At 39.9% G+C, this 26,058-nt stretch overlaps 1 protein-coding gene across 10 annotated transcripts in view; it reads left to right on the forward strand.

Annotated features, from left to right (window-relative positions):
* The window catches only part of LOC143135426 (NACHT, LRR and PYD domains-containing protein 3-like), a 331,615-nt gene that overhangs the window by 299,710 nt on the left and 5,847 nt on the right, over positions 1 to 26,058 (forward strand). For 9 of the 10 annotated variants that reach the window (XM_076296094.1, XM_076296119.1, XM_076296100.1 and 6 more), the window contains 7 exons: positions 388 to 501; positions 2,046 to 2,159; positions 2,853 to 3,163; positions 8,023 to 9,871; positions 11,655 to 11,825; positions 24,033 to 24,203; positions 25,111 to 25,278. In XM_076296094.1, coding sequence (XP_076152209.1) covers positions 388 to 501; positions 2,046 to 2,159; positions 2,853 to 3,163; positions 8,023 to 9,871; positions 11,655 to 11,825; positions 24,033 to 24,203; positions 25,111 to 25,278 — 2,898 coding nt within the window. Of the gene's footprint in view, positions 1 to 387; positions 502 to 2,045; positions 2,160 to 2,852; positions 3,164 to 8,022; positions 9,872 to 11,654; positions 11,826 to 11,995; positions 12,166 to 12,384; positions 12,425 to 12,765; positions 12,847 to 24,032; positions 24,204 to 25,110; positions 25,279 to 26,058 lie in introns of all 10 variants that reach the window. The other variant, XM_076296131.1, reaches the window with a different exon arrangement.

The raw sequence follows: 26,058 nt of genomic DNA on the forward strand, positions 1-26,058 counted from the left end.
AATTACTTGATTTTACTTTCAATTCCTTTTACATTCTCCAAGGTATTAACATTAACATTTTACATAACCCCATGTAGGACATTTCTGTACATAAATGTAAGCACTGTAGCAGTAGTAATGCAATATTTAGAAAATGTACTCTTGTACTCTTGATACTTAAGTACTTTTAAAAACAAGTATTTCAGTACTTTTACTTAAGTAGACATCTGACTGTTGTACTTTTACTTGTACTTGAGTAAAATTTAGCAAAGGGTATCTGTACTTTTACTCAAGTAATGAAGCTGTGTACTCTGTCCGCCTCTGAAGAGAGGGTGTATATGACATCAACTTCGAACACATTGAGTAATTCATGTTCAGTTCATATCTTGTGTCTCTTTGTGTTTACAGACCACAAACACACAGACCTCCATCTCCAGTGCCCAGCTGTGTGTCCATGAAGAGTGATAAGTCCATGCCTGAACCTCTTAGATTCAGCAGTGGACATGTCCCATCAGGATTAAAGTGAGTTTAGACAGATATGAGGTCATGCAAGGTATTCTTGCTGTATATATATTGTAGAAGAATATTGTTTATTATCAAAGTGAAATGGTTGCTTTAGGAAATATCGCTTTTGGGATCATAATCTGCGACTAGCGGTGACCAAGAATATTTTGTCGGATAGCATGACAGCACAGCTACGTTACGCCACTGCATAAACGATAAAGTTTGGAATGCCTAGCCATGAACTTTTACTATGTGAGTTAGTGCCAGCTTGATGATACATTTTAAGCCCAGTATCCACAACTTTTTACAACAGTCTTTTTAGTTCTTAATATGAGGATATAACTCAGCAGCTGACAAGGATTTTCGACAGCACTAGCTTTTACGTCCTGACATCTTACAGCCAAGAGTAGCAATCTTTCTGAATGAAAGCGTCTAGGTTCTCGCTGTTAGCACTAGCTTTTAGCTTCTGTCAATAAGTAACTATATTCTGATCATCATAAGAACCGCCCGTCCCTCTTTGATGGGTGACTAACGTATTTATTTATTTCATGGCGCATTGCAAGACCGTGCATATGGAATGTCAATGTCAATGTATGGTTTTTGCATTTAATCTTTTATTTATTTATTTCACATTTTATTGATTTATTTCACTTTTTATTTATTTATTTAAAATTTTATTTATGTATTCCATATTGTATTTATTTATTTATTTAATTTTATATTTATATTTATTTATTTCATTTATTTATTTCATTTTGTCACAAATATCAATCCATACTAATGTAATAATGCACTAATGTAAAAAACACATTTGACAAAACAGGTTTCCTAGGATAAAGAGGATGCTTGATTTTTCAGAAATATTGTTCAAGTAGGATTAGAGAATCATTTAGATTACATGATACCGTGTTTGGTTCCAAAATGATATATCTCCATTTTAAAAAACTTAAAAAGCAGTGGTGGACATTACTTGAGTACATTTACTCAGTACTTAAATCGCTTTTTCATGTACCTGTAATTTACTTAAGTATTTCAAGACTGTCCAAATACATGTGCACTTACATGTATATTTTCTATTAAGTGAGCTAGGCTTTAAATAATGGTGTTGCCTAACCTATGTTATTGTCATATCCACTATTTACTGTACCTTGTTGACCCCTTTTCACAATATTGATGTTACCATAACTAGCCTTTTGACACCATCAAGCAAATGATAGACAATGATAGACAATCTGACACTGTCAAACACAAAAGGAAATATCTTGATTTGGACTTTTACTTTCGACAGTTAAGTACATTTTAAGGCGAGTACTTTTGTACTTCCATTCAAGTGGAAATGTAAAAGGAGGACTTTTACTTTTACTGGAGTAACATGTAGCAGCAGAGACCATTCACTAAACGCTGGTAAAGCGAGTTATGTGTGTGAGTGATACTGTAAGTCATTAATGTTGACTGAGTGTGTGTGTGTGTGTGTGTGTGTGTAAGAGGAGATGTGACATTATCTTTGAACACATTGAGTAATTTGTGTTGAGTTCATATCTTGTGTTTCTTTTTGTTTGCAGAGCACACACACACAGACCTCCATCTCCAGTGCCCAGCTGTGTGTCCATGAAGAGTGATAAGTCCATGCCTGAACCTCTTAGATTCAGCAGTGGACAGGTCCCATCAGGACTAAAGTGAGTTTAGACAGATATGAGGTCTTGCAAGGAGATACGCACACACACACACAGAAAACATGTAGAACTGTAGCCCTATCATGTAATTGACATAAATTGCTGGGAATTAGGGGTGCATTCTGCTTTTTGACAGTGTGAACACTTTGAATCTACACAGTTTTCTATTCTATGATTAAAGGGATGTGTTGTCTGTGAGTGTGAGTGGATGCTAGCCTAGGCTGATGCAGTCGCGTCAAGACAAATCTGATTGGCCAATACACAGTGAAAATAAATGAAAATTTTATTAAATTATTAAAATGATCCCTTTCTTCATCCCACACCCCAAACATGTCATACAAAATGTCGTGGAACAAAAACAACAACCAGATATTTTCATAAGCTATCATTTTATTGTCATCGCAGTTTTAAAGCTTCGCCACCAGGGGGTGCTACAGCACTTCCCGCGCCACTGAATAAAGGCAACACACTCTACAGGGAAAATTCCTTCAAAACAACACAGTACATTTCCCCCTATTTCGACAGATTTTTCTCTGGCAATTTTAGCCCTGGGCACATCCTCATTGTTTTGTTCTGTAGAGAGAGAGAGAGAGAGAGAGAGAGAGAGAGAGAAGAGAGAGAAAAAAGAGAGAGAAAGAGACAGACAGAGAGAGAGAAAGACATTTAATTTGATTGTCTCATTCCATGTCTCTGTAGTGAGCTCAGTACTGATCTGACTCAGGATCAGTCCAGGTGTGGAGTGTGTGAGCAGGTACTGAGGGACCCAGTCACCACCACCTGTGGACACAGTTTATGCAGGCAGTGCATCAGCAGCTACTGGGAGCAGCCTGGACTACCAGGAGACCAAGCCTGTCCCCAGTGTGGGAAGACATGCAGAACCCAACCTCCTCTACAGCCTCCTCTGGATGAACACACAGATATGAGCACACAGGGTGAACACACAGGCCTGATCAACAGCAGAACACACCTGCACACTGAACATACACCAGGGAGAAAGAGGGAACTAGGTGAGTAGACATTTAGGCTTTTTAGACATTTTATTGATTGTGGGCCATATCTTGACAGTCTACAACACATGGTCACTGGCAAAAAGCTGATTTAAATTTAGTGGGATGTCCAGTCCACATTGGGAGTGTTTTCGTTATCAAACGTCGGGCGGATGGCGCAACAAGGCTTTCCTAGGTTTCTTTAACAGTTATGGGTGTGTTTTGGGTGTCACATAATTTAAACCGATGAAAATGACATCCGTCTTTCCCTTTAACAGCGTGCAGCGCAACTTCAAAGAATGCATCTGCATTTTAATAGTCAGCGGCACATTTGAAGAAATCTGCTTGCAAGACCGTATGAACAGTTATTCCACTAAAACCATGCTTTACTAAAACCTAGCATAGTATAGCCTACACACATTTGCACTCGTCTATTACTTGATCTCATTGGCAAAGTCAAACTAACTTCACCGTGGTGTCAGTCAACGTTAAAAGAGTTATACACAGTTAATTACTTTCACTATTGACTGACAATGGGTTACAATTGAAAACATAGCCTAGAAAAAACAACACTTACCCCAATAATGTTCGAATGACTGAATAAAAAAACATTTATCCTGCAGAGGAGGTGCTTACATCTTGTGACAGTGTGTCTTCAGCTGTGCTTCATATTTGCCTCTCCGTCATTACCAATTTGCAAATGATGGTGAATAACTACTCATTGTGAGAGGTATTTCGTAATATCTTTATTCTAATTATGTTTCCCATTGTAATGGTGTAATTTGTAATGTTTTGCATGGATGTGCGCTGGTGCACGTTCATGGATGATATAGGATGGTGCCTTGTGCACCTGCCCATATCACTGTAGATAATGCGCTCTTAAAATAACATATTGTCACAATCACCTGGCTCAAAGTAGCTGTGACATTAAATGGGAGACCACACTGCAGCGAAATGTTCAATAATATAAGTTTATTTTAACATTAAAAAGATAAAGTCAGTATAGTGTATGGAAAAGGATAGTGTAATGCAAAGTATGTCTAGGGGCAGGGAAGTGCACAGGGGGGTTGCTCAGGTTGCCCGGGCAACTGCCCATATGCCCTTCTTGACTCATGTTGCCCTTCCAATGGGGAAAATAAATAAATAAATCGTACAATGGATGCAGAATTTCACGTAGGCCTAGATCAGGGGTTCCCAAAGTGGGGGTCGCGGGACGTCGAGGGGTGGGTCGCGAAATGATTTCCATAAATCAAATACATTTGGAAAAAATAAAATTCTGAAAAAGTATGACTGGATAAGATCACCATTCACTGTAACCACCGCAAGTCATCTGTCAGCCGGCATGGAGGACGCACTGGTTGAGCTGTCATGTGACCGCACTTTAAAGACAGATTTTAATTCCAAGACGCTTGCTGAGTTCTGGATTTCAGTCGAGAGGGAACATCCACAGCTATCCAAGGCCGCGATGGACGTACTGACACCTTTCTTTGCACTGACATATATTAAAAACAAATACAGATCGCGTCTAAATGTGGAGGATGATCTCCGTGTGGCCGTCTCCACAATTAAACCAAGAATGGACTTGCTGTGTTCCGCGCATAGCGCGCATCCATCTCATTAGATGAGATTAACGCTGAAACGTAGATGCCAAAATGTAAATTTGCGCAGCAACAATGTACTACATATGTTTACAATAGTTTGTGGATATTACCCTGACTGATATATTCTTCTGTTAAAGCAACACCAAAGAGTTTTTTGTACATTAAAATAGCGACCCTCTATCGGCTATAACCGCACTATGCAAGTTTTCAAGATCGGGTAGCGGATCTGTAGTTCGATGGAATGAGACATAAGAAACTAAAAATTTGACTTGCTTCTGATGTTGCAATACATTATACTTTCATAAAATCATGCAACGTACTCTACCTTGTCTGTAGACATCGTTATTTCCAAAGCCAGTGCTGGATAAACAAGCGTGCGTGCGACAGGAAAAGTGCTTTGGTGTTGCTTTAAAATTAATTAAATGTTTTAAGTTAAGTTTGCTGATGACAGCAATAATGTGCACTCATGGATATTATTTTTTGACTAAGGTATTCTGCTTTTATCATATAGGCTAGTAAAGTTCCATATGTAAAATCATAACAGGCTGCTCTGTTCTTTTGTGTTGTCGTTAAGCCCGTGTTTGGATAAGCCTAGTGCGTATGGCCGGCGGTGCGCACATTTTATTTTATTTTTTGAGTCACATCCAGGGATAGTGGGGGTCGCCAGTCTCTGGCACGGTTATTTTGGGGGTCGCGGGTTGAAAAGTTTGGGAACCCCTGGCCTAGATAAAAAAAAAAATCGCAAAGCCTCATTCACTTCCATTCGGGCACCGAAAGTGAAAGTCAGTAGTGGAAGGGCAAACTCTGTTTACGTGGCTGCAGCGCTGCACGCGACCGGCACCTGAGCTGAGCCTGCATAAGCGGCCCTAGAAGGAGATTGTCGCGGTTGTCATATGAGACGAGATGACTCAACGTTGTCGGAAAAGGTGAGTTTGTGATGTATAACAAACGAACGATCATCGTCATCAAGTTTTATGAAATGAATTAAAATCTTCATAAATCCTGAGTTTGCCACGTTTAGCCTAAATAATCAGACAGATAGCTTGCAGAGAAGCAGCCCGTTATCACATAGCCTAGGTTACTATTTTTTGGTAGGCATAGGCAAACTAAGCTAGCCTACATGTCTGCTGATAGTTAGTTTCTCACATTTCGTTTTAGCAAGAAGAATGAATGATGGAAGTAATGCATCACATTAATTATTTGATTCAAAATAAATCCCTAAATCCTATCACTAGTATTTCCTATTGTTTGAAGCCAAGATGCCCACTGAAAAGAGTCAGATTCAGGAGAGGGAGAGACAATTCAGGGAGGCAGCAATCACTGCAGGGTTGGCTGGGAAAAAGCCGACCAGCAGGTGAGACAGAGACTTTGCACTGTGATAAAGATGACATGACACTGTGTAGACGAATTGATTCATTAATCAGACTCATATTTTAGCCTACTAATGGCAATGTTTCATAACTACATTACATTTAAGATGAGGAGCAGTCACAAGCCTCCAGAACATGTGAGGAAAATGTGGACCAGGAGGAGGCACAGAGGACAGTGATGAAACCAAATATGAGATGAGAGGACCATGCTAGAAAGTACAGGATTAAAGAGCTGCATGCTAAATAATTGTAGCCTAATCTAAAAAAACATAGACTATTTTAGAGGTCATTTCAAAGATCTTGCCTGAGCAGAACATAAATACCACTAAGCCTAAGGGCATTAAAATAATGATAAGTTAAGGTGATTGAGTGCTGCATTTCAGTGTTTTACTTTGTGTATATATTTTAAAAAAGACGCTGTTATTCTCAGTCCTGCATATAGCCCATGAGTTTTTTTTTATTTATTTATTATTATTTTTTTTTTTTTTTTTGGGGGGGGGGGGGGTGCCCTTTTATCAGGTCAGAGCAACTGCCCCTCAAAATTCCTGTGCACGTCCCTGTCTAGGGGTGATCAAACAAAAGTGTAAAACGCAACGTCGGTGTGAGGAGCGACGGGCTGAAGCTCTCCCCAGCGGAGCAGCCACGGAGTGACCAGGGACCAGGAACCAGCTTTATAGGGCAGCTCCTTTATAGGGCCACCCATTACCCATGAGGTCTCCTTTATAGGGCCACCCATTACCCATGAGGTCTCCTTTATAGGGCCAGAGCATCAGAGCAGAGCAGAGGCAGAGAGCGTCCATTACCCATGAGGTCTCCTTTATAGGGCCACCCATTACTCCCAGCACCAATGGGCACACTTCATGATCTGCAGATTGGTAACAAGGCAGCTCCTTTATAGGACCACCCATTACTCCCAGCACCAATGGGCACACTCCATGATCTGCAGATTAGTAACAAGGCAGCTCCTTTATAGGACCACCCATTACTCCCAGCACCAATGGGCACACTCCATGATCTGCAGATTAGTAACAAGGCAGCTCCTCTATAGGGCCACCCATTACTCCCAGCACCAATGGGCACACTCCATGATCTGCAGATTGGTAACAAGGCAGCACAGACGACAGGGGCAGAGCCCCAACAGGCATTAGAAAAGGTGTAATACTGGGAATGACCAGCAGGGCCTTAACAATGTGAACAACTCGCCATGGACTTCTGATCAGGTTTCTCTTGGTCAGTGGCGTAATGCGTTTTAGGTAGTGTAAGATAGCGATTTTTAGACAATGCGCTAGACCACTCCTTAGGTTGTTAATTTCCACACCCCTTGGTGCATTGTTTAAAAAAGAGAATGTGCAAAATGCGAAAATAAACTTATAACGAGTTATAAGAATATAATGAGTTTTCTGCCAGTGCAAAAATAGGGCTCTGTATCTGTTTTTCTGAGAATTAATGTTAATAAACAGAATAATTACATTTATTTGAAATTATTTATAATTATTTACAGTCCTATTAGAGTGACTTAATACTCATGAATAGTTTCAGTATTTTTTTAAATATATTTTCCAAGACAGACACAAATAGATAAAACATGTTGATGTATCAAGTTGGAATACCTGTTGGTGTATTGGGTACTTTTAGGACTCTTATTAAATTGAACATTCACCCTCCATTTTCTCACTGAAATGTAATATTATGAAATCGCTGCTCTCTCCCTTGGAATGTTCGTACCCAGACATTTCAATGCAAAATAGGTGACATTACTAACTTTAATGTGTAACTAAAGTGCCCGACTGAGGATGTCCTGAAATATCGCCTCTCATGATAACTCATGGAATGCGCCTCGTCCAATCAGAAATGAATAAATAGTTCAACCGGACCTAACTGTCTTTATTGACTTGTCATTTGTAAACAGATGAGGACCTGAGGAGAGTTCTAGAGAATCACAAAGCCAGTCTGAAGAGGAGGTTTGAGAACATATCTGAAGGCATCATCAAACCAGGAGCTGAGATACTCCTCAATAAGATCTACACAGAGCTCTACATTACAGAGGGAGAGAGTGAAGGGGTGAATAAGGAACATGAAGTTTGGCAGGTAGAGTCAGCATCCAGATCTCAAACCACAGATGACACACCAATCAACTGCAATGACATCTTCAAGCCCTTAGCTGGACAGGAGAAGCACATCAGAACTGTAATGACCAAAGGTGTTGCTGGCATTGGAAAAACAGTCTCTGTGCAAAAGTTCATTCTTGATTGGACAGATGGGGTAGCAAATCAGGATGTAGATTTTATGTTCCCCCTTCCTTTCCGTGAGCTGAATTTAGTCAGGAATGATCAGTACAGTCTTCACAGACTCCTGCTGGACTTCCACCCTGAGCTGAAGGAGCTGAATGATGGTGAAGGATACAAAGACTGTCAGGTTGTGTTCATCTTTGATGGTTTGGATGAGAGTCGGTTGACTCTGGATCTTGCACAGAACAGTAATTTGTCTGATGTGAAACAAACATCATCAGTGGATGTTCTGATGACGAGCCTCATTCAGGGAACTCTGCTTCCCTCTGCACTCATCTGGATAACCTCACGACCAGCAGCAGCCAGTCAGATTCCTGCTCAGTACATTGACCAGGTGACAGAAGTACCAGGATTCAATGACCCACAGAAGGAAGAATACTTCAGGAAGAGAATCAGTGATGAGAGTCAGGCCAACAGAATCATCTCACACATTCAGAAATCCAGGAGTCTCCACATCATGTGCCACATTCCAGTCTTCTGTTGGATTGCAGCCACTGTACTTCAGCAGATGCTGGAAAAGAAAAACATCAAAGACATTCCCAAAACACTGACTGAGATGTTCATACAATTCTTGCTGATCCAGACAAATCGAAAGAATCAGAAATATCAAGAAAGCCAAGAAACAGATAAGAAGAGGCTCTTGGAATCACAGAAAAAAATACTACTGAAGCTGGCAGAACTGGCTTTCAAGAATCTAGAGAATGGCAACCTCATGTTTTACGAGGAAGACCTGAAAGAGTGTGGCATTGATGTCAGTGAAGCCTCGGTGTACTCTGGCATGTGCACCGAGATCTTCAAGGAAGAATCTGTGTTTCACCAGAGGAAGGTCTACTGCTTTGTGCATCTGAGTGTCCAGGAGTTTCTGGCAGCTGTGTTTGTGTTTCACTCGTATTTAGCTAAGAACCTTGAAGCTCTGAAATCCCTCCTCAGTGATGAGCGTAGAGATGAACTCAATCCATCAATGTTATATTCTTTTCAATCAGCACTACGATTAAAACCTCAGGATGACTTGCATGTTTTACTTAAGAGTGCAGTTGATAAGGCTTTGGAGAGCCATAACGGACACCTGGATCTCTTCCTTCGCTTCCTTATGGGAATTTCTGTGAAGAGCAATCACAGACTTCTTCAAGGTCTACTGAGAAAAACACACAACAGCTCTGATAGTATTAAGGAAACATGTCAGTACATGAAGGAGCTCAACAGGGAAGGTCTCTCTCCTGAACGATGCATCAATCTTTTCCACTGCTTGCTTGAAATGAATGATGATTCCATGCACAAAGAAATTCAGACATACTTGTCATCTCCAAAGAACATCAAACAGAAGTTGTCTCCTGCCAACTGTTCAGCACTGGCCCACATACTTCTGATGTCTGAGGAGGTGCTGGATGAGTTTGACCTGAAGAAATACAACACATCAGATGAGGGACGCAGGAGACTGCTCCCAGCTGTGAGGTGCTGCAGAAAGGCACGGTGAGTTTCTGATGGAGACTGTGTTAACTATAGTGACTAAATATAATGTTGCAGTCACTGCTGCCAACTGCTGATGTAGCCCGACAGTACAAAACATTAAGATACCTCAGTTCAAAAGTAAAGGTTATCCTATCCACCCTATGATGGTTGACCAGCTGAAGGTATGTTTTCGCAAGAGTTTATCTAGCTTACCCAGCTTACGATGGTAATTAACTGGTTTTGCTTATCGTACCATCTCAAGCTGGTAATTTGAAGTATAGTATATAAGTATAAGTATATATACTCTTTTGATCCCGTGAGGGAAATTTGGTCTCTGCATTTATCCCAATCCGTGAATTAGTGAAACACACTCAGCACACAGTGAACACACAGTGAGGTGAAGCACACACTAATCCCGGCACAGTGAGCTGCCTGCATTAACAGGGGCGCTCGGGGAGCAGTGAGGGGTTGGGTGCCTTGCTCAAGGGCACTTCAGCCGTGCCTACTGGTCGGGGTTCAAACCGGCAACCCTCCGGTTACAGGTCCGAAGTGCTAATCAGTAGGCCACGGCTGCTCCCCGGCTGCCCACATTATTGGTCTGTAAATTGTCTGACATTTGTGTCAATCAATATTTGTCATGAGATATCTTTGAATTTGTAGTACCATGGCTATGTGTTTTGTGCATACTATAGTTAGCTAAGTTATGCTAGCTCTCGTTGGTATTTCCAGAGAATGTCTAATAAGAATTTGCACTCTCGGGAAACTTCCTTCCTCTGGTTCCATGTGGGGGCACTCGTGTGCGAGTGCAGAATGAATGGATGTCAATGACGCTATACCCCTCAGAATCCACTCAGGATTTACATTTTTGTCTAGTAATCTGAATGTTGCATTCGAAAGGGGAGGCAAAGAAAATATATACTGCTGAATATTATATTTTTTTAAAGTCGCTTATAAAGCCTTTCAAAAATGTCAATGATGTCATTCATAAGCAGAACGCTAACGTGTTATGGGCAACGATGACCCAACCTGTAAGAAATCAAGGAAAGGATATTCAAATATTCATTAGTTTAACTTTTGTCCTATAATCCATATTGAACTTGCAGAAATTACAATACAATCTGTGATTTGTCAACGACAATCAGGTTTTCACCTGACAAATTTAGCCGTCTAGCTCCATAGACCGCCATTCATTTTGCACTCGCCCACGATCACCCCCAGTGGAACTCTGGTGAAACTGCAACCAAATTCGGTACAATGGGGCTTAATAGGGATTGAACAGGCTCTCCGAAGATGGGCTCTGGTATTCCGAAGGCTAATTACTAGCAATCCCTTTGTGTCGAAGCTGTGTCGTTAGCAGAATTAGCTAATTGTGTTGTATTGCATATGTAATGTTATATGAAATGCATATGTATCTTTTTCTGTTTTCTTGTACAGTTGTATCATGTAAATAATGATGTGTTAGAAGAAGCATTGTTGTAAACGTCAGTAAACAGAAGAAGTCAATTCTTTTTTTATTTATTGGAAAGCTTCTGACTAACACACAGTGTTTACAAGGACACTTTTATTCCAATTAGATGTTATCTAGCGGTCTAGTTCTACCTGCTAATAACACAGTACGAGGGCAGAATAGTGTGTATGTGTGTGTGTAGGGATAGTGTGTATGTGAATGATCGGTGTAGCATACTGTCATTATAGGGGAATACTATCTCTTGAGTATGTTGATTTAATGGGCCTCTGTTTAAACAGTATCCCTTCCATTTATCCATCTCTGTAATATTTTATCTTTTCTCATGTTGTTATGCAGGCTTGCTGAATGCAAACTCTCAGAGAACTCCTGGAAAATTGTGACTACTGTTCTACAGTCACCAAACTCCCTGATAGAGCTGGACCTAAGTCACAATGACCTGAGAGATTCTGGAGTTCAGCTTCTCTCTATGGGACTGTTTAGTCCCCACTGCAAACTGCAAACATTAAGGTTGGTGTAAGGCAATGCATTTACTGATATTTATTTGTATTTGTTTGTTTACTTAATTTTTTATAGTTAGCGATACACTACAGTGACAGGTAAATTAAAAATATTCATTATAAAAAAGGACCATTTATCTATCTCTGTAATGTTTTATCTTTTCTTATGTTGTTTTGAAGACTTGCGGAATGCAAACTCTCAGAGAACTCCTGGAAAATTGTGGCTACTGTTCTACAGTCACCAAACTCCCTGATAGAGCTGGACCTAAGTCACAATGACCTGAGAGATTCTGGAGTTCAGCTTCTCTCTATGGGACTGTTTAGTCCCCACTGCAAACTGCAGACATTAAGGTTGGTGTAAGGCAATGCATTTACTGATATTTATTTGTATTTGTTTGTTTACTTAATTTTTATAGTTAGCGATACACTACAGTGACAGGTAAATTAAAAATATTCATTATAAAAAAGGACCATTTATCTATCTCTGTAATGTTTTATCTTTTCTTATGTTGTTTTGAAGACTTGCGGAATGCAAACTCTCAGAGAACTCCTGGAAAATTGTGGCTACTGTTCTACAGTCACCAAACTCCCTGATAGAGCTGGACCTAAGTCACAATGACCTGAGAGATTCTGGAGTTCAGCTTCTCTCTATGGGAATGTTTAGTCTCCACTGCAAACTGCAGACATTAAGGTTGGTGTAAGGCAATGCATTTACTGATATTTATTTGTATTTGTTTGTTTACTTAATTTGTATAGTTAGCGATACACTACAGTGACAGGTAAATTAAAAATATTCATTATAAAAAAGGACCATTTATCTATCTCTGTAATGTTTTATCTTTTCTTATGTTGTTTTGAAGACTTGCGGAATGCAAACTCTCAGAGAACTCCTGGAAAATTGTGACTACTGTTCTACAGTCACCAAACTCCCTGATAGAGCTGGACCTAAGTCACAATGACCTGAGAGATTCTGGAGTTCAGCTTCTCTCTATGGGACTGTTTAGTCCCCACTGCAAACTGCAGACATTAAGGTTGGTGTAAGGCAATGCATTTACTAATATTTATTTGTGTTTGTTTGTTTACTTAATTTTTATAGTTAGTGATCAGTGTTGCCACAGTTACCTTGAAAAAGTAATCTGATTACTGATTACTCCTTTAAAAAGTAACTTAGTTACTTTACTGATTACTTGATTTTAAAAGTAACTAAGTTAGATTACAAGTTACTTTATTAGTTACTTTCAGCAGCTGCCGACAACACCCCCACCGCCTCAACATAAAAATTATAACCGGTTTTGCCAATTCTCACTATACTGGAAGTGCATTTTACCTAACCTACTTAATTTTTGTAGTTAGTGATACACTACAATGACAGGAAAATTAGAAATATTCATTATAAAAAGAGTAATTGAACTATATGAAAAATGTAAGAACTATATAAGACACTGCCATTGTATTGCCATAGATAAGCCGATACCAGTCAACAAGGCAAATGTTGGCTGATGCCGATGCTAGGCCATTATATATTGTTCATTGCACCCCTACAATTTAGCCATATTACATATTGTACTACATCTTAGTGAAACATTTCAGATTTGTGTGTGTGTGTGTGTGTGTGTGTGTGTGTGAATGATCTATGCCACACTCTAAAACCTCACAGCTATCATTACTTCAAATGTTTAGTAAGTATAACACAGTTTTTGTGTTTTGTTGAGATTACTTGCCTAAAATGAGTGTAATTTAATGTTGAGGTGGAAAAGTAAATTTAAATCAAGTAAACTACTTGAATTGCTGAAGTTTGTGCTACACTGTGAAGTTAGTTGGTTAACCTTACTTACTTTTAAAAAGCATGCAAACCGATGAAATTGAGCCTTCAAATTACTGACCAATCTGAAATAGTAATTGCAAGTTGTGTAAATAAATGCTTACTTAGTGTAGTGCACTTACACTACTGAGAATTCCTATTTCACCTAACTAGGTAATTACAAGTAAAGCATACTGTTTTTTTTATTAAACACAAGACAGCATTCCAGATTAGTCTGTAATTTCATGGCAATCGATTTGCATGCTTTTCAAAGGTTTAAAGGTGTAACATTAGCCTGGAAAATTCAGAAAGACTAAGGGTCACGAATAATGAAACTGGCCCAACTCGAGGGGCAGCACCAAGCATACATTTGAAAATCTCTCTGCACGCAATTGGAAAACACTACAACCAGTGTTTACTGACTGATTCCGGACATCGACGCAATTGGATAACACTGCGACCAATGTTTACTGACTGATTCGTTGCAGCGCTGTTGTCATCTGTTTAGCTCACCTTTGGCCCACCTGTATCAGATACACCGATGTGATTAGTTCCTCAGGATGCAAGTGGTAAAAGCAATGTGTATCAATACTCATTGCCAGAGTCTCTTGCATAGACAATTTAAATTGTGACAATGCTCGCGAGGACTCTGGACTTCCAGGGTAGTGTAACATCGCTTAGAGCACCCTAACTAACTTTACAGTGTAGCACAAGACTCCTAAGACTAGCCATTAATAATAACATATCATATTTCAACATTATGACATATTTTGGGGTACACAGGCCTGTGTGTGAAAAATGTCAGGTGCACCCTTATTGTGAAACTACCCAATTCAAGTTTATACTGAATTGATTGTTTACTTTTCCACTAGCCCGGTTGAAACCAGACCCTTCTCAGTCGTAACTGAGAGTGGGTCTGGGGAAGGTTCGTTTACAGCCCATTTCCAAAGGGCGTTCCCAAACGGACGCCGATCAAAATGCCTCGGACGCAATAGGAGGGGCCAAAAAACAATCACAGCAACGAAAGAGACAGAGTGACGGAAACACACAATTTGCAACACTGTCTGGTTGTAGGGAGAAGCAGGGAGAATTAACCACGTTTTAATTAAACATAGGCTAATTTACAAAGACATCGTGCCACACTGAAAACTAATATTTTGTCACAAGCAATTTGCCCTCTGTCAAACACAATTGCATTTTCCAGCTCTGAACAAAACCCGTTCACCCGTTCACGAGCATTTGGTTTCATTCGTCCTTTCTGGCTGACCCGGACATAAAGCAGAAATGGGAGACGAGAGACTGAAACGTTCAAAGCAATTATGCCGGAATTGTTTCAAGGCAAACACTGAAGTGTAGCATTCGAGTTATGCTCGCATAGCACACCAATTCAAAAGTAGCCTATGTGTTTTCTGTCGGCTACATGTCCAGCTACTGTAGGCCTATAAATGAACAGAATATCAAACCGTTTTCAGTAGCCTACCACTGTTGCAGAGATCGATCACATAGGTATCCCTTACACAGGCGCGGATCAATGCATAGGCTAGATGTAACCTGCGTTGTGTTGAACCTGCGTGATTCAGCCCTGCACACGCCCGGACTCGAACCCGCGAACAGCAGCACCTCGTATCGGGAGGCGAGCGCGCTAACAATTGAGCCAATAGCCCAGGCTACTGGCTCGCATGCCAGCAGCACTCTTGAGGCGTCGGGGAGTGAGGTTTACCAACGTTCCACAAGCACAGCTAAGCTAGCTGGCATCCGTTACATAGACATGGCTGCAGCCTAGGAGCCCCATGTGTGTGTGTATGTGTGTGTGTGTGTGTGTGTGTGTGCAGGCGCGGATCAATGCATACGCTAGACATGGCTGCAGCCTAGGGGCCCCACGTGTGTGTGTGTGTGTGTGTGTGTGCAGGCGCGGATCAATGCATAGGCTAGATATGGCTGTAGCCTAGGGGCCCCACGTGTGTGTGTGTGTGTGTGTGTGTGTGCAGGCGCGGATCAATGCATAGGCTAGATATGGCTGCAGCTTAGGGGCCCCACGTGTGTGTGTGTGTGTATGTGTGTGTGTGTGTGTGTGTGTGTGTGTGTGTGTGTGTGTGCAGGCATGGATCAATGCATAGGCTAGATATGGCTGCAGCCTAGGGGCCCCACGTGTGTGTGTGTGTGTGTGTGTGTGTGTGTGTGTGTGTGTGTGTGTGCAGGCATGGATCAATGCATAAGCTAGATATGGCTGCAGCCTAGGGGCCCCACGTGTGTGTGTGTGTGTGTGTGTGTGTGTGTGTGTGTGTGTGCAGGCATGGATCAATGCATAGGCTAGATATGGCTGCAGCTTAGGGGCCCCACGTGTTCCAGACAGCCAGGGGGGCCCCCATTGGCCATAAAAAAATAAATAATTCATTCAAATTCACATGAGAGAATAAAACTTAAACGTCATTGGCCCAAAATTAATATTTAAAGTAGCAAGGCGCTGATTGGGTGAATATGCGGAGTTCACGGTCAAATTAGGTTTTAAAAATATGCGTCATTCATAGGCCTAGGCTACAGTTCGTTTAGACTCCTTTAGAAAATGTCAGAAAGAAGATATGAGAGCAGGGCTCAAAAGCGAAAGGCTCTAGTGTAAGATCTAAAGAACAGCGAGACCAACATATCCTGCAAAAAAAGGCTGCTGCCGCGTTTGAGTAGCCTAAAACACATGAGAAAAACATAGAGAACTGTCACGCAAGGGATGCTAAACCACATAATCACAATATCGTCTTATTCTAAACAAAGTTTAGAATAAGCACCCTAACTATATTTTAACCTATATTTTACTATTTATGTGTGAAAAAGGGGATTTTAGTTTTGATATAAAAAAAATCGTTAAGTCGCATGTTGAGGATATATTGTTAGTACTTCCTATTTCTACCGAGAGGTACCTCTGTGACCACCACCACCTGTCCGCTACCTGTGGGTGGTCAAAATTCATTTAGGATTTAGGCCATATGGCAACAACATGCAAATATGGGCCTTTTTGTGTCTATTCAAATGAATGGTACCATATAGGATTACAATAGGGTTACCTGTCTCTCTGTGTGTACGGTATGGATTTGCACACTTTCTGAAGGGGAGGGCTCTTTGACTACGCAGTCTCACTACAGTTGAATTATGTCCTCTGACTACAATAGAACCCTATGAATTTGGGAAATGAAAGTCATCTAAATGAAATAAAGTCATCTAAATGATGACATTATTTAATATAAACATTGTTTTTAAAAAAAAAACAATTATGTCCCTAAAGGAAGGCTATTTATTTTCCAAGACGGACTGCTCTATGACAATATTACCATGATATTATCACTTTATTGGCCAAAATACAGTTGAAATTGTATTATGTTAGGTTTATAACTAGATATATCAGAGCATAACTTATGCACGCTTAACTTAGTTCATTTCTTTATTTCATTTGTAATGAAATAAAAAAAAATCACATGATCAGTAGCCTAATAAGACAAAAAATAAATAAATAAACAGGTTCCTCTTCAGGTTTGATGTCAAACAATAGTAGACTAACGTTTAAGGTGCAGACGGATTTCACAGAAAGTCTTGTTTTTTTGTGTTTATGTTTAAATTTATTAGCAGATGGTGCTTGGTTTAGATTTTAACAGCACCGCTACTGGAGAAAAAATCTAGGGGAAACACTGTATGAATATATAAATTAAAACTTAACAAGAATTTAACTGAATTTTACAACCATACAATATAGGCCTATGTATAATTAGATTGTATTACATTTGTGCTACACATAAGGTAACATATGCACTAACGCCTCATTCACACCAGATACGTGGTGTGTGTGTTCTCTGGCATTGTTGTGTGTGTGTGTGTGTGATTTCAGACATTGGCGGAGCTAGGGGGTGGCTTCGGGGGCTCAAGCCCCGAATCTTTTTTTTTTTGTATGTTTTCAATTTCCAACGATTCTAATTTCTAATTTAACTTCCCCTTGGTTTCTATATAAATGTTACAAAATGTAGGCTACTGAGCAAATAGGACATCCCTTATTTTCAAAGCCCAATGTTGAGATTTACCTGTTGTCAGTTGAGTTCGTTCAATTAATTTCTTGTAGGCTAGTAGCCTAGGCAAATATGAAACGGAGACGTAACGTGGCTACCGGCGGGATTTTGAATTTGCATGTTTCATGCATTTTAGGGCAAACAATACCATGAGATTGATGTGTTCTCCATTTGAGGAACGTAATCAATTGCGGACGTGCACAGACAGCTCAGACACAGAGCGTAGGCCTAGGTTAGGCTACTTTCACTTTCTAGAGTGCGCATTAATTACGTAAAAGATGCTTCATAGTACCAAAACAACGATCAAACATTATCAAATGTATCATGACGTGTTGTCACAAAGACTTACTCCAATTAGAAAATCAAAAACCAAAATCATGTAAGTGTAAGTCTCATTGACGCCTGTAGACCTATAAGGAAAATGCGATTTCAGTTTGTAAAATGTATCTCTGCCCCCCCCCCCCCTCCCCAACTGAATTAGTCCCCCTATGTGAAGCACTGAAGGGGAGAATTCCCCCCATTTTGAAAAATGAGCTTTAAGCCCTGAATTAAACTTAGCTTCATGTGTTCCATTGAACATTTTAACATGTGGGTTCACAATGTGTGGGGCTGTGCTAAACCTGACCATAAGGCTACTTTTGCCTGAGTTCAAAGTAAAAATGTATTGAGACAAGGTAGCATCCCATCAGGGCTATCTCAGCATAGTATACTAGCCTATAATATACAAACCATAACTCATAAAAAACGCTTAATTAACTAAGTGCCTGCTGATCAGATAGGCTATGCCTATAGACCCCTCTTAAAAGACCCAAAGTGCCAGACAGATATACCTTCAATCTCACATTTTTAAAGTCTCCATGTGTTCATTAGTTTACACAGAATTCACTAGAAGTCATTATTTAAGGGGTTATTTTTCAAAATTTTCTGTCGGGGGTGCATGCCCCCGGACCCCCCTAGCCTTCCGTGTGTGGCACTGCGGGCTAAGCCCCCAATGTTTCAAATGTCTGGCTCCGCCCCTGATTTCAGACTGTCGGGTACAGTCGGTGTCTTGCTACGGGTACCAGTAAGTGCCGTGTCAAGTTTGACGTTGTTTGGATAAGAAATGCAAAATATATAGTTAAATATATTGGTATGAGAAGCACACGTTGGGTTTCTCTGCTCTACTGTAGCCACTCCCCCTCTCACACAGCACAGTGCAGGACCAGAGACAGAGAGGATATGGGCACAGCATGGGTCAAGTTGTTTGGATGATCATCATGTCTGACGTCAACAATAAAGATTCCCTGTATGCAGTTTGCTTCTATATCATTAAGCTAGTCAATAGGTATAGCCTTACATCAAAGCTTTAGGCTTATGTCATTTCGATCAGCTACAGACAATGAGTGGCAGACAGAGCGTGTCACTTACGCTAGAGCAGGTGAGCCTATTTTGATTTTTTTGGCAGGTGAGCCTATTTTGATTTCACAAAACGTTGGCGACCCCAATCATTCACATGTTGCGCGAGAGAGTGCAACTCATCTCTGCTGTAACATCCAGACGAGAGCGGTTCTTTAATTTTCCCCAAATGTCTTTTGCTATTTTATTTTGAACATTGATCCAAGTTTATTTTTACTTAGCTAGATTATAATACAGGATCCGTTACGTAACTTGAATATCATGGGGTTTTATTTATTTTTTTATTTAATGTATGTATATTTTAATGTAGGCCTAATATACTGGTGAATTTTAAGATACATCTCAGGTCTCTGCTGTAACATCCAGAAGAGAGCGGTTCTTTAATTTTCCCCAAATGTCCTTGCGCGCCTGGTTGTTTTGCTATTTTATTTCGAACATTGATCAAGCATAATTCTGTCAATCAAATATCTCATGTGGCCTGTCTAAGTTTATTTCTACTTAGCTAGATTATAATGCAGGATCCGTAACTTAACTTGAATATCATGGTTTTTAATATTTTTTTTAATGTATGTATATTTTACTGTAATGTACAATACATTATGACAATGTGGGATCATGGGGTTACAGCATAGATCTCGGGACATCTATATAACATGTAAAACAGGTGACCGTTAGCATGCTAATTCACATAAAAACATGCTTCATTGCAAGTCTCTAAAACATAACTTTACAAAAGGCATAAATCATCAACTGAACTCAAAATAGTTAACTGAAATCATTATAACATTGCATGACAAAATATGAGACACATGTACTTGGAAGTCTAAAAAAAACATGGTTTATCCCAGACCTCCTAAGTTGACCCACTTAACGTTATCCAACTCCAGTCTACATTAGTATGGAACCATATATGTTGCATAATTCAAATTAAATTACATTACATTATGCAATTGCCAATTCATTATGCAATTCAAATGGCAATACATTTTGCAATTTATATTTGCAATCACAGGGGGGGGGGGCGCTATTTATTTTCCATTTGAATAAAATGCCTTAGATGGCAAAACGTTTTGCCCAAAATAATCCAAAAATGTTTTCAGGCTGGCATTGTCAGTTTTGCCAAATATGTTTTCAAAATGCAATCCTATATTGCACTTTGAATATTAAATTGCAAAACGAATTGACAGTTAAATGATGAAACTGAATATTGAAAATTGAAATGCAAAATTAATTGACATTTGAATTTTGAGACTGAAGTACCATGGCAAAATGGAATGCAATTCAATCCATGTTTATTCTATTTTTTAACCAAAATTATTCAAATTGATTTTAGGATTGCATTGTCACTTTGCAGATTAAAATACAATTTGTTGGAAATGATTGCAAATTGCAATATTACATTGCATAATGAATTGGCAATTGCATAATGTAATGTCTTTTAGAATTGCAGATTGCATTCTCAATCTCATTTGAATTATGCAACATATATGCTTCCATACATTAGGTGTGTAAATAGCCTACCCAGGTCACACTGTTCCTTACTGCTAGATGGCTTATAGTTGCCTCACTTTTAGTAATAATTTAACTAGCAACTATTCTACTCCGTTACATCATATATTATCCATATACATTATATTATATTACTATTACTATTTTATATATTTGTTTTCTCCTATTAATCCTTTCCTCTCTTTTTTATCTAAATGTAATGTAATCTGGCGCGAGAGATAGTCAGTTCGTTACTATCACGTCACTCTTGGAATATATACTGCAGCGCAGCCGCAGCCGTTAAAGTCAGTTCAACAGGAGTCAGCGAGTAGTCAACAGCTCTGCTGTGCCTCATTTTGCTGTTAACGTTAAGACTTCAAGAGAATTCGTGAACCTTCTCGCCAGGTAGGCATCTGAACTCGTTTTCCTTTACTTTCAGTACTTTTTAAGTTCTTGGGCTAATCAATACATGAGTTATTCCGGAAAACTGGGGAAAGGATGTTGGAGCTAATTAACAGATAACGTTAACGTGCTAGTTTCTAGTCGACCATCTGGTGTTAATTTTAGACTGATTACAAAAGTTATCTTTGTAATAGATGTAACTTGTAAATATTTCTATGTTTTATCATTTTTTTGAAGTGTTTTGTTTTTAATGGCAATGTATGCGGTTCGCCTCTGTGAATGTTGTCCAATGTTAGTGTTTCACATAAAAAAGCAAGGTTAACATTAACGTTAGCCTTAACTTAACGTTAGTTCAACAAGAGTAAACCACAGCAAGTCGTCAATAATTCTGCTGTACCTCGCTTTGCTGTTAAGACTTTAAGAAAATTATTTAATCTTCTTGCCAGGCTTTGAGGAATTGTATCAGAGGGTAGCTAACGTTAACGTTAGATCTGCTGTTTTTAAGTCTGGTGCCCAACGACCAACGTCCCGCTTTGTTGTTTGAGTCTGTGGGGATCCAACGGCTGCGGCTCGAGCCCCAACCTCTCAATCGGAACTCCTGGTTGTCCTCGCTCCAGAATTCACCCTTCGCTAAGCCACACCCGAAAACCGCCACAGGCCAATCGTGGCTTAGCAACCCGTCACTAGGCACGGGAGGTCTGACAAGCTTTCGAGTTTTGCTATGTTAACCAGAAGTCGAATTTGCGTTTTGTTTCATTCGACTCTCCTGAATGAATGTAACAGGCATGGGGGACGAAAATAATGGTATAGGTGTTATTTTAAATAGATTGCTGATGGGTTATACATGTTGGTGAACGTCTGTTGACAACTTCTTGCCGTCATCGTGAAGCGTATATCTCGCGGTTACGGAAATATCATGCAATATGCCATTTTTTATAGTTAAAAACAATATGTGTTCTCAATTATATCATGTTTCTATAGTGTAACATGTTATTTCACTGTGTCTTTACGTGGGTTAGGGCACCACACATCCAAATAAGTGCCCTTTATGACCGAAAGGCCTTCAGTCTCCATATGTTAAATAACTCATGAACGGTTTTGTTCAGAGCTGAAATTCCAACTGTATTTGACAGAGGGTAGTTGTAGATTGCTAGTGACAAAATATTAGCTTTCAGTGTGGTACGATGTCTTTGTAAATGACATTTCATTGAAAAGTCCCGGTTCTCCCCCTATGTAATAGACGTGCAGGGTGCTAAAGCTTGTCAGGCATAGCAACTGTAACGAAGGAGGGCGGGACTTAGCTAAGGGTGAATTCTAACTGAACTGCACAGACACAGGATAACAGAGTAGGCTATCTGAATTTGAAACACCCCTGATTCTCAAGACAGGCAGGCTACGAGATACAGGATAGCTAGAACAGAGAGGGAAGGGTTACAGGTCTTGCAACAGTATGTCATAACCAATTAAAAAGGACGATATATATAATTTATAATATGTGAACTGAAACTGGACAGGTCATAATAACCTCTGACTAGTTTAGGCTACTTATTGTTAAATTGCAATGTGAGCGGCAGCCAGCAGGGGAGGATACGTCACAAGATTATTTAAAAAGCAAACATGCGTCTGCCCTGATTCTGATACCATAGCGGTATTAATTAAACCGTAGTGGGCCGCCATGCTGAAATAAACATAGAGGAAACACTGGGCTATAATATTAAAATACCATTTTTTAACAAGCCTTCCCTATATTCTAAAATGTATCAATGTGTAGGCCTATTCATGAGCTCATATCCTGAATAGCACCTAAGCATCTAACCTCTTTGAGGGTTAGAGACAACATGTGGGGAGAATCTATATTAAATCAGTGCAAGTGAATTCTTTGATCAGCTGCTGACCAGAGTAGTGATATGACAGTGGTGGACAGTAGTGATCTGATCTGATGTTCTGTTCTTGATTTTTATTGATCAGGGCATTGTGTAAACAGTATGGGCCCTATCATGACATTCTAAAGTGCATCGTCACTCGTCAAAAGTCTATTCAAATTTAGTAGGATGTCCAGTTCACAATGGGAGGGTTTTCGTCCTCAAAAGTGGAGCGCATGGCGTAACAAGGTGTTCCTAGGTCTTTTAATCAGTCATATGGGTGTGTTTGGGGCGTAACATCATTTTAAACCAATGAGAATGACATCTGTCATTCCCTTTAACGGCGCAACGCGCGATATGTCAAATAAATGCATCGGTATTTTAGCATTCAACAGCGCATTTGAAGGAGGCTGCTTGCGAGACCGTATGGAATAGTCATTCTTAAACCATGCTTTACTAAAACTTAGCATAGCCTTCACGCATTTGCACTCGTCTATTATTTGAACTCATTGGCAAAGTGAAACTAACTTCACCAAGGAGTCAGTCAACGACAAGACAGTTATATGCAGTTACTTTCACTATTGACTGACAATGGGTTACCATCGAAAACATAGGCTGGAAAAAGCAACACTTACCCTAATGTTGCTCAAATGACTGAATAAAACAACATTTATCCTGCAGAGGAGTTGCTTATATCTCGTGACAGTGAGTCTTCAGCTGTGCTCCATACGTGTCTCTCGCCTCTCCCCTAATCACTTTTAACCGTCATTACCAATTTGCAAATGATGGTGAATAACTACTCATCATGAGATGTACAGTATTTCGTAATATCTTTATTCTAATTATGTTTACCATCGTGCAATTTGTAATGCTTTGCATGGACGTGCGCTGATGTGCGTTCATGAATGATAGAAGGATGGTGCGTGCACCTGCCAATATGACTGTTGACATGCGCTCTTAAAATAGCATATGAACAACTCGCCATTGACTTCTGACCAGGTTTAGGTGGTGTATGATAGCGATTTTTAGACAATGCGCCAGGGCCCGCCCTAGGTTGTTCATTGCCACACCCCTGGGCGCAATGCTTAAAAAATAAAGGTGCAAAATACCGAATTCAACTTCGCGCGACTGAAAAACGAACTGTACGCCATGCGCTGGTGCCCCAAAATATAGCCCATTATCTTCCATTTATTCATGTTATCTTTTGTTGTATTCTTATGCAGGCTTGCTGATTGTAAACTCACAGATACGTCTTGTGAGATTGTGGCTTCAGTTCTACAGTCACCAAACTCCCTGCAACAGCTAGACTTGAGTGACAATGACCTTGGGGATTTTGGAGTTCAGCTTCTCTCTAAGGGACTGTCCAGTTCCAACTGCAAAATACAAACATTAAGGTGGGTGCAGACATTTCTTTGTAGTCTTTGTATCTTTGTCTGAAATGTCCTCATTAGTTAGAAGAACCATGACAACATAACAATGGAACATCAGCTGGTCAGCGAAATGAAAAAGTAGTAATTAATATCCTACCCTGATATCATTGTCCAGGTGTCATTCTACTTTTGAGCTTATTTGTGAGGCTTAAAATGTCTGAACTGATCAAATCTCTGTCATATTAGTTTATGATGAAGCAATATGGCACAAGTGAGAGTGGCGTTGATAGCACATAATGCCATGGCTTTTATTCGGCCTTGTGCTGTAGGTAATCACAGCCATGGCTATATCTGCTACCAACGCCACTCTGCCATATTGCTTTCATTCAACAGTTCTAACTAGTTGAGTTAAAAGACATCAAATTGTGTTTTCTAACGGTTTCTAACTAATTTATATATGTTTTTTTCATTCAACCTCCACCCGAAAAATAGTTCCAGTAGTTCCAATCTCCACGGAGAGCCAAACGCGACACCGGAGAGCCAAGTTCAGGTTGAGAGAGGCTATATGTGCTTGTGCACACAGTGATTTTGCAGAGCCCACTCGTTCATATTATGTCATATGCTGAATTGAACAGTCACCCTACTCTACTTACTCCATTTTCTCACTCAATAGCTGTCAAATGTGATGCTCACACTGAACAATTCAGAGAAAAAAGCGGAGTGTCCAAGTGCGGATGTCCTTAGATATCGCCACTCAGGGAATGTCTCTTGTCCAATCAGAAATTAAGAAATAGTTTAACCAGACCTATCTGTTGTAAAATAAACAAATAACTTCAGATTAACACAATGTCACCAGTTGATGCATGTAAAAACAATGAAAAGGACATTCTCTCTCTCTCTCTCTCTCTCTCTCTCTCTGTCTGTCTCTCAGGCTCTCTGATTGTCTCATCTCAGAGAAGGGTTGTGGTTTTCTGGTTTCAACCCCCTTTCCCTCTCATCTAAAAGAACTGGATCTCAACTACAATTATCCTGGAGAATCAGGACTGAAGCTGTTATCTGCTAGACTGGAGGATCCTGTCTGTAAACTGGAGATACTGAAGTATGTTCATAAAGAAACCCTAGTGTATTTAAACATTGTCTCCATTGTGGAGACCATAGTTATTTCTTCATACCGAGTGTACTGGCCTATTTTCAAATGTGTATTATAGTAGCTGCATCCACAATCCAATGCAAATATTTAGAGATAGTTTAGAGGTGTGTTGCAAACATAGCTGAAAGTTTAGGAACCTCTGCATTCTGTTTGTCTTGAGTTCTGTGCGAACATTTCTGAACACTCAGTGGAGCTGGACAGAGTTACTGTTAAATGGACTCTTTACACCAAATTGTTTTAAATCTTACTGTTCAGAGAAAGCATATTTGCCACAAACATTTACCACTGTTTGTTGAATTTGAATGCCTCTCAGATTCCAGGCTGTGACAGTTTATCCCCGGCAGACAAGAAATGCTATTTTCTGATTGTCTGACAGAGAGGCTATTAATTCTGTATATCAGGACACCTATGAAGTAGATCAAGGTACTCTAAGCAATGCTGGGTAATGTCACTTCTGTTGAAGTTCAAACAAAACAGAGTGCTACGTACCTTTCCTCTCCCTCCTGTGTCCTTGCGGTTGGACTAGTCTGTTTTAGTTGCCGTTTTGTGTCCTAAGAGACCGTGTTTTTTTTTAAAGTGTATTCAGGCAGCTAGCAGATGGTGAGGTGATGTTTTCTGTATGTGACAATATGTCAGTAACCAAAGAAAGTGGTACAACAAACGATCATTAATTCAGGGTTCTCAACAAGGGGTCCGTGGCCCACAGGTGGACTGTGAAGGTGTTGCTGG

This window comes from Alosa pseudoharengus, unplaced genomic scaffold, assembly GCF_046254945.1.
Source record: "Alosa pseudoharengus isolate Yale_2024_CS ecotype anadromous, Long Island Sound unplaced genomic scaffold, YU_APseudo_1.1 YU_APseudo_1.1_scf_1, whole genome shotgun sequence".
Classification (NCBI taxonomy): Eukaryota; Metazoa; Chordata; class Actinopteri; order Clupeiformes; family Clupeidae; genus Alosa; species Alosa pseudoharengus.